Consider the following 10058-nt stretch of genomic DNA (forward strand, 5'->3'; position numbering starts at 1 on the left):
TAAAGTGGGGGTTCGATTTGTATTTTAATAAAAGTTATGGGGTTAAGCTTGTGAAGTTTTGAGAAAAATATACGTATAAAGTAGGGGGTTCGATTTGTATGTTAATGAAAGTTAAGGGGTTAAGTTTGGATAAAGTGGAAAAATGAATAGTACTATTCATTTCCACTTTACCTTTTAGATATAGGTATATAATCGGATAACACTGTTCATTTATAACAAGTTAAGAAAACACATGAAACAACAGTAATCTTCATGTTGATGCATTTGAAATTACATTACATTTAAAAACACAAACAACAAATGCTATCACAAGGTTGACATATGTTACACAATTTATATATCTTGATCACTTAATGGATCCCATTGATATATCAATTTCAATCAAATTTTCTTCATCCTGATTCATCTCCGACCACCCGTATATAGAGCCGGAAGTTCTATTTCTATTAGGCTATCTTCGTCGATCATGGAGCCATCAGAGCTATCAAAGTCGGAATCTCTTTCACTTGTTACTGAAAACCGGCTAATAGTTTCATTTTCCGAGAAAGATTCTTGCAGCCCCATATCTAAAAATCGAATCTTTGTGCCATCTATAACTTGATGTGAATTTGGCTCAAGATTTTGCACGTTGTGTTGCGAGAGTTGTGACAACCAAAGAGGAGAACATGCCAAGATCAAAACTGAGACGATGAAGAAGATAGTGAAGTTACTAAAAGATCCATAAGCAAATGTGAGAATGGGAACAAGAAAAGTAATGATCCATGGATGCTTTAGGAAATAAGCAAAGGATTTCATTTGGATGAGAATAATTGTGTTCTTTTTTTGTTTCAATAATTAGTGAGTATGAGTATATAAATCCTGTAGTGTTAAGATGGCCGGCTAAAATATGTTTGATTACCCATGCACACAAAAATGGTTTAAATATGAGCACCTCTTCACTCAATACACCTGGCATATTTTTTTCAAGATATTATAGGAAAAGAACAGAATGAAATATTCATCAACTAATTTTAAAGGATCAAAGTGATTAATAAAGACGCAGTAGGCAAAAAGTAAAAAATAAAAATAAAATAAAATAAAATAAAGACTATGCATTGGGCAAAAACCTAGTAATGGCCCATTAAGAGGCCCGAGATAGTAGGTGGACTTAGTATAGTACATAAAGTATAATTTGATGCACTAAACCAATTGCACCGTATTTACACACATGGCCTAAGACTAGTAACAACCGGGTCCGGGTATACACAAATGGCTCCATCAACCGAAATCATAGCTAACTAATGTCTGCAACAACATCCTTTATGTATTGTTCCATTATTCAAAACATTGAGACCATGACTACATTTTGTATAGAATTACAACATACATGTCACATACGTCTTAACTGTGGTATTGATAATGTTTCTGCATTAAACATTTGACTATAAGATCACACAACAATTCTAGTGCGTACCCACAAATGTGAACGTGCTAGGTTGGGCCAAGCTGGTCTTATGATTCACGGTTGACCAATTCCCTTCTTCAAAAGCATGTCGTACACTCTATCCACCTTATTCGGATCAACAACATTAAACAGGCGATGTGCATCAGCCTTTTGAGCTATGTGACCATTCAAAACCTCTATGGTCAGTTTCTCTAACATGTTCAGATAATGTGCAGGAAGCAACCTGAGCTCTGCGCATAACCGTTTCTCCTACAACAAGATAAAAACAAAGATCCGTTCAGGGAACCACTACTCATTAGAAAAAAAATATATTAAAAAAAAAAAAAAAAAAAAAAAAATTACTCCGTATAACGGAAGGCTTACAGCTTCAGAGAGTAAATCAGCACCGGTATGTCCACTTACATCCCAATCATCCAAATTGGAAATATTTAAACCTCCAGGTGTCGAAGAGTCTTTGCCACTCGAATCAAGAACTGTGGGTCCCCTAACACCCCCACGGGGACTGTTATCAGCATCCCCTTTAAGATGATTTGCTCTTTGCAAGAATTTGCCGCTAGGTCCAGGCTGTACATTGTCCTTCACTCTGCGTGCATTTTCTTCAGCTTCTCGTTTTCTCTTCTGTTCAATGTATCTTTCAGCATCTGCAGATGTCCTACAACCCGAAGCACGAGCTTCCTAAACATATATGTATTCAAACATCAACACTTCAAAGAAAACTATATAACTCCACATAAAAATGATGTGAAATGATGGCAGATATCAAACGAACCTGCAGATCCTCAATTCGTCTTCGAATGCGATGTTCTTCAATGACAGTTTTCAGCAATTCCTCATGCTCCTCTTTTGTATGGAAACGCATGAACACCCTGTAGCGACGACATATTTCTTTTTCTTCAGGGGAAAGACCTTGCTCAAACGGGTCAGCATAAAGTAAATTTCTTTCGAGGATAAAGTCTTTCCTACGCTTCCTCTCATCGAGCCTGCCAAAACGTACAAAGAAATCTTAGAAACGCGTCGATACATACCACTCCTGATGGTCATATGAAAAATGTTGACTACATCCAATTAAAAATGAGAAGTTTTCCGTTAACCTTTTGGAGTATATATGTAAGACACGCAGTTTAAGTTCACGTTCTGCATCGGTATCAGTATCTTTAAATTCCATGTCAGACAGTAACTGTTCAGCATCGTTGTCGTATTCAACTTCAAATTCTTGCCTCTTGAAGTTATAGCCACTCATCTCTGTTATTGAAGGCCCTTCTTCTACTGATGTCCTTAACTTTTTCTCTCCATAGCTTCGATCACCATGAGAATCTGGAAATAAATAAATAAATACATACAAATAAATAAATACTGAAACATGCCTTAAATTTTAAAACTTGTGATCAATTGAACTTGTTTATAGAAGTATAATTTAATTCAGGGCGTACCTTCTATTTTAATTCCATCACCACCCTTGTCCATTTGGACAACGCTTGATGTTCTCTTACCTGCCCCTGCTGATGCATTAATTGTGCTAGAACCTATAATACAACCTACATCTTTCGTTTAAAAAAAACATATTATTACATGACTCTCCTGAGCGGACGGGCAGTGCGTGCGTAAAATTTTAAACAGGTCCAAACGGGTCAGGTTTGGTCGGTTTGGGTAACAGGTCGAAACGGGTAATGGGTCAAATTTGTCAAATATGTCCAAACAGGTCATATACTTTTGCATTTGATTTTTTGCATCTTTTATATATTGTTTTAGTTATTATTATTTATTATATATGTAAAATAATATTAATATACATAATAATTGATATAACCATTAATGCTTTCATAAAAGGGGATGATACTCACACACTCAATATTGATCCATACACACTTAATTGACTATTATGTCCTTACTTACAATAACAAAGGTTCAAGTTTCAAGATAAATTGAAGGTTATCATTGTAAGTTTTATGGTAAAAAGTGTGTATGGATCAAAAACTGGTGTGTGAGTATCACCTCCCTTTCATAAATGATTGATGGATGAATCTTGTTATGTTCAACCCACTTGACCTATTCACAAGACCCATTAGACCTGTCTCTATTATTGAGCTTCAGGATTTGAAAACCATTTGACCCGTTCTATTATATTTTGTATAAGACCCAATAGGTTGAAGAAAAAATAATTGAACCTTTTTATTAAGTTTTAGTTTACATTGTCAGACCTAATTTTTTCCAAGACCCATTTGACTCGAGAGCTTGACCCATTTGACCCAAATTTGAGAGTATGGGTCTCAATACCAGGTATAGTTATAGGACAATCGTACACATACCAGAAACTAAAGAAGATGAGGGCCGACCAGCCGAACCTTCTTTTCTTATGTCTTCAACCCTGCTCGAAAATTACAATTTAGTAAGGGTGAGATAACCGAACTCACACGAGACTCAAAACACATGTTTAAACAATTATGACTTATTACTTGATTCTTGCAGAATACGGAGACTCTTCTTTCACAGAGATTTCGTCTCCGGTTGGGACTCCTGACACAAATTTAAAAGACAATCAAAGTCAAACCATGGAATATACACAAAAGTAGTCAATTTCTTATTCAAAAGAGAAACTTATTGAATACATAAGTCAACAAGATAGCTAAAGTTATTACCTTTAGTGACTTCCCCATGCTCTCTGGCCATCGCAAGTAGTTCTTCTCTGTTCTTTCCCATAACATGAGACATGTCCTGAATATACGCAGTACAAAACATAAAAACTCTGCCAAAAAAAGATGATAACGGACGAAAAAGGAAACGGAAGAGTTATTATACCGGAAGTGGAAAGCAAGGTGAATTCATGTATATGGTATTATAATGCTCGATGCAATGTGCTTTGCTTTTGGTTCCAACATGTTCAGCAACCTCATTCCAATTCGCCAACCCATACATTTCTATCCCCTGCCAAAACAAGACTATTCATTATACTAAAGCAGAATAAAATCATTCAAATTCAAATAGTAATAATAATAGTAATACTAATAGTAATAATAATACATGTCAAAGCACAATGATCTGGTGCTTTAACATTAGGTAATAATATAGAATCTTAATATGATAGATTGTGTCTATTAAATTGGATTAGATGTGTAGTAGAAAGTCATGTATAATAGAAAAAAAAAATACCTCAAGTAGCAATATCTCCTCATCTGCATTCCAATCAGAACAAAAGAGTGGAAATGACAAATTATCCTGTAGAAATAATATAACTTTAAGTAATTGAACAAAGGTGAACTAACAAACACAACAATAGTTAATTTAGTTGAAAAGAAAAAATGGCTGTACCATCTGAGCAACATATTTAAAAATAGACAAGTTATGTACCGAGTTGCAAAGAAAAAAAAGTAAATTTACTAACCATAACCCTATAAGGATGATTGCTTTTATGAGGATAAACCTCAGCTCCAACAGAAAAACACTCTACACATAGATCAAAGTCGGAACAACAAGCACACTTTATGCGTATCTTTCCTGAAATGTCCTTGTTGCAGTAGTTACAATGGTACAACGCCTTTTTCCCTTCACTCATCCCTTGGCCTATTATATCAAAGAAAAACGAATTTTCATCAAAATCACAAAAAAATGGGTCATATATGTACACTAGGTAATTTGACCCAAGTAAAAGAACCAAAAAGACTAATTATAGTCAAATGTTTCATACCTGTCACACAACGTATAATTATTAGTTATATAACTGAATGGGAATTACCTGAAGTTGCAGCCTCTAGATTCTCTAAGTTTGATACTGTCCGTTTTCTCTTTGATCGACTGAATAGTTGACAGGAAATTAACAAAGGATTAGAGATGCTAAATCATATTATATTGCTATAACATGGAATAATGAAATGTGGTCAAATTAAATAAATAATGATGCTCCTCACAATTTTTTCCACCCTGGAGATTTAATTTTCCCCAACGTCATTCAGGACAGCCTTTATGAAGTTTCCAATTATAAAAAAAGATTTCAAATTTAAATTTTATCTTTGTATATGGCATTAATTCATCGACTTAAATTGTCATCACAATATATTACACTGCAGTCATGTTCGTATTGTGGATTAAGCTATAAGGGTATGGAAAATGGGTATGAAAATAAATAGTTTGGTTCAAGGGTTTGAGCATTAAAATTGGGAATGAAACCCACCAAACAAAGGTTTCTCCATACGCGCCAAGAGTGCTCAATTTACGAATTGAAACCCATTCTCATTCTACCCTTTAAACCCTGCCTATTCCCCTGTTCCCAAACACAAACCAAAGGCTACCAAAACTACCACAGTGGGTTAGCTTATTGAAAATCACCTTTTAGGCATCTTATTGAACAATTAAACACCAGTAAGATGGTAACATAAAAGATAACAATGGATGAATAGAATATCCAAAAAAGATTATACGCTATACGTAAATAGGTACTCTCTCCCAACATGTACAAATATATGCATGCAAACACATACACGTATACAATATATCTTATGACTATAATTTTAGCATGTCATTCATCAGATAACAACAAAGTATTTATCAAACAAACTAAACCATCCAATGAACATTGTTCCTTAACCCACCATCATCATTCTCACTTTATCATTCTTGTCAAGATTATCACAAGAAGGTAGAATATTGATTTAGAAAATGTTGATCATTACTTAAATTCAAGCAACACGACACGTGTGGCTAGACGTTATTTTTATAGAAAAGTTTTTATGCAATCAAATAAAAGTAGCCGATAGTCACACTCTTAACTTAGTACGAAGTAAAAAAAAAAAAAAAATTAATGATCACGCAAATTTAAAGCCGATGCACTTCATCCACTTTGGGCATCTACAAACACGCAGTTCCGATTCATATAGAAGGAAAAACCTACTACGTTGGCATAATAGTGACCTTGATCACATTAGTAATTATACATCTTAATGACTTCAATACCCATTAAATTAAAATTAATCCGAGCAGGGACGATAGGTCAACACAACCAAGACACGAGTAGTAACATGTGCTCAAAACAAGTTCACCAAAAATTACAAAAGCATCATCTAAAGACTAGCATACAGCAATATATACAATGCATTGTTCAACTTTCATCTTTTAGTCACCATTAAAGCAAAAAAAACTGAACTTTAAATTCAAATTATACGGATTCTTACAGATTATGCTGACCACATTCATTTTATTCAAAAAAAAGTAACACAGGATAAAATTAGAAGTAAAAATACGAAAATTGCAACAATTGACCATTCAAATATATATATTTACATGAATGTAGCTAATTGAACCACTTAAGCTGGTAAAAATACTGAATTTATATGAAAAGTTCACACCTTTGATTCGAATCCTCGTCATTAGAGTGATTAACAGCCCGTGAACGGCCCATGATTCTTTATTTTAGAAAATCAACTTCAGTGACGGAACCCTAGAATTCCCAAATTGATGGAAATTGAACTTCTGTACAAAAATGAATATATTTATATGAAAATTAAAAGTGAGAATACGTGTTTGTGTGGGCATACGACCGTGTTCTCGGAAAAAATAAAGCAACGACCGCCTGAATCGGTCACGGTCACCGGAAAATTAATACGTAAGATTTTGAGTTGGTATAATGGAACGATCTAGTTTACGTTATTTACATTTTGACCCCATTAGTTTCTTTTGTTTTAGTTTTAAAATTCTAAACGAAATACTATATTCCGTACTTTGTTTCTTACTTTCTTTTGTTCAACAACAACACAGCTCATTAAACCATCCAGGCCTAGCCTGGGTGGCCACCAGTACTTTCAGTGAAGGGGAGGTCTCGGGTTCAATCCTAAGGGGTGCCCGCATTTAATGACCAAATTGGAGAATGCCTTACTTGGTAGCGGTGGAGGGCTGGCTTGCCGTTTACCCGGGGTTTACCTGCGGTGGGGGGGCCAATGTGCTCTGGCCCATAGTGGGGTTCCTCGTAAAAAAAAAAAAAAAAAAAAAAAAAAAAAAAACAACACAGCTCATTACCACATTACCACATTACCACATAAAATAAAAATGAAAACAATAATACCCTTGTCATAAAATAAATAAAGAGAATCATTTATCCACTTAAAATAAAAACACACCGAGAATAGAGAAAACTTTCCCTCTTAATTTCTAAATTTCTTTTGTGCCCCAACAAATCTTAAAATTTTTGCATATTTTTGCCCTAGTTATACAAGATAGATTAAGAATTAAATTATGTTTTCCTGGCCATGGTGGTTTCATCCATAGTGATTTTTGGTTTTCTTGGGTTTTTAACCGGAGTTGATTTGTAATTTGTTCGTCGTCTAAGGTTACTTTGGTCGGCAGCTCAATCGATTTTTCTAGCCCTTATTTATGCTTATGGAAAACTGTTTTGTAGGTTTTTAGATTCTGGCGTTTTGAGGAGTATGTGTATATGTGGTGGTATTTGGCTGATTCTTTTGGGATTTTTTCGTTGTGCCACTTGAATGTATTGGTGGATAAGGTTGAACAAGTTTATTTGTTTTTGCTATTTGTTTGGACCGCTAGTAAAGTGCCACGTACGTGTAAGTTTGATTATTTATTTATACTCTATGTAGATTCACAAATTAGAGTGCATCCTAGCTTAGTTATGTTAAAGTATCCATCAACCTAGCCAATATCGTGAGACACATTATTTAGATATACGTATGTTAATCAATATTTGTAATGTCTATATGCTATATTAGGCTAATTGTGAAACCAACTTGTCTTGCTAGGGTTTCACTCTTTATATGTATCGATATATTGATATTACTCTTTATTGTAAATTTTTTATTGCTTACCCCTTTACAATGAAGTAATATCAATCAATATATAGATAAAGAGTGAAACCTTAACAAGACAAGTGGGCTTCACAATTAACCCAATATAGCATAATATCGGTTAACAAAGTATACGTTTTTTAAAGATAATACGTAGTATGATTCCACCACTTGGGCATAGCTCAAATGGCCATTGACTTTCCAATGAAGCAGGAGACTCAAGTTCAGTTTTTGGCAACACCCGAGATTTAATTAATTGGGCTCTTAACTAGAGGGGGCATCAATGTGCGCAGTTCACTCGGTTACGAGCCTCGTGGCTCGGAGGCTCATCACCCAGAGGTTTATTCGTTAGTGGGAATCCAATGTGATTGTCGTTAAGAAGGTTTCTTCTGCGAAAAAAAAAATCTTTGATTCCAAAAAGTCGGGACAAGTATAACTTATGTAATATGGAGTATCCTTTCAATCCAAGTCTAGTCCAAGTCTGGTTTAATGGATTAATCGGCCCAAGAAGATCAAATATGTAAGGCCCGTCTGTCATAGCCTCACAGGACTAAATCTTTCCAAATTCAGTTGTCCTCAAATACATTATATGCAATTTAACTATATTTTTTATTTACCATACAATTTAACGTCTTACTTTTTAACTATCTTATTATATTTTACACATATATATATATAAAATATATAACTAAATTAAATATATAAAGGAATTTATCTCCTTAATCGTATCTCCCTACATATTATAAAAAAGCCATAATTATGAAATAAAGTTTCAATTTGAAACTTTAAATTCAATTTTGACCATTAGATCAACATTAACAAACAATCAAAGCCATAGATCCATTCAACAAATTTGAATTACTAATAAATATTCAAGTTGTATTAAAAAAGTCTTCCATACCCTTCCATTCAATCTTTAAATTTAAAAATCCTACAAATTAGGCAACTAAATACTTAAAGTCAAAATGTTTAATTGAAAAGAAAACTGCAATTAAGAGATTAAGCAGAAAATTAATGGGTTAAAGTCAAAAATAGGCTACAAACTTACACAAATGTACCGATGTCGCTCACAAACTCATTTATGTCCTACTGTCGCCTACAAACTTTCAAAAAATGTGCTAATATCAACATTTTATAGTTTTTGACCTGTTACATACTAATTTTGATCTAATTTTTTTTTTTTTTTTTTTTTTTTTTAAGAATTAAGATCCAATCCACGAACGACACGTGTTGATTTTAACTAGTTTAGCCGGTAGCAAGTCATTTTTGTTTACATTGGTACACTTTTTGAAAATTTTTGTTTACATCGGTACACTTTTTAAAAGTTTGTAGGCGACAGTAGGACGGAAATGAGTTTGTGAGCGACATCGGTACATTTGTGTAAGTTTGTAGCCTATTTTTGACGTTAACCCAAAATTAATTAGTTAATGCAAAATTTCCGTTAACCCTTTATTGATATTTTAGTCTAATCCAAATCCGAATTTTTCAATTGAATTCTAAAATCAAAGTCTTTACAATAACAAAATAACAGAATATATTAACTATTAAATATTATTACTTATAAAGAATTTTTTTTTAATCATCCATGATCACTATCACTATCACTATCACTATCACTCTATACCTTAAAATAAGGTTTTTATTAGCTAATAAATCTTTACAAAACCTCCTTTAAGACCCTTAGATTAACAAAAGACATTAATCTACCCTTTAATCTAATGGTCCATATTCATCCTCTTTCATTATTAGCTAATAAATAAAACAACTTTAATCATGTGATGACCCGAAAATTTTTGACTTATTTAAACCAATTCTCTATACGATTTATT

General features: G+C 33.5%; 1 protein-coding gene across 2 annotated transcripts; it reads right to left on the minus strand.

The window, feature by feature from the left end:
* Positions 1-1110: 1110 nt before the first annotated feature.
* Positions 1111-7017, minus strand: LOC139845485 (transcriptional adapter ADA2-like). Of its 2 annotated transcripts, none has more exons than XM_071835734.1 (13): positions 6781-7017; positions 5175-5233; positions 4824-5002; positions 4592-4657; positions 4241-4366; positions 4081-4156; positions 3898-3958; positions 3751-3809; positions 2875-2979; positions 2536-2758; positions 2214-2424; positions 1808-2119; positions 1111-1693 (listed from the first exon to the last, which is right to left on the minus strand). In XM_071835734.1, exons 1-13 carry the CDS (start codon positions 6831-6833, stop codon positions 1499-1501), a joined length of 1725 nt encoding a protein of 574 aa, XP_071691835.1. In that variant the 5' UTR covers positions 6834-7017; the 3' UTR covers positions 1111-1498. The 2 variants fall into 2 exon arrangements, with proteins under 2 accessions (XP_071691835.1, XP_071691833.1); XM_071835732.1 differs by having other exon boundaries at positions 2875-2985.
* Between the last annotated feature and the right edge of the window lie 3041 nt (positions 7018-10058).

Source organism: Rutidosis leptorrhynchoides, chromosome 4 (genome assembly GCF_046630445.1).
Source record: "Rutidosis leptorrhynchoides isolate AG116_Rl617_1_P2 chromosome 4, CSIRO_AGI_Rlap_v1, whole genome shotgun sequence".
Classification (NCBI taxonomy): Eukaryota; Viridiplantae; Streptophyta; class Magnoliopsida; order Asterales; family Asteraceae; genus Rutidosis; species Rutidosis leptorrhynchoides.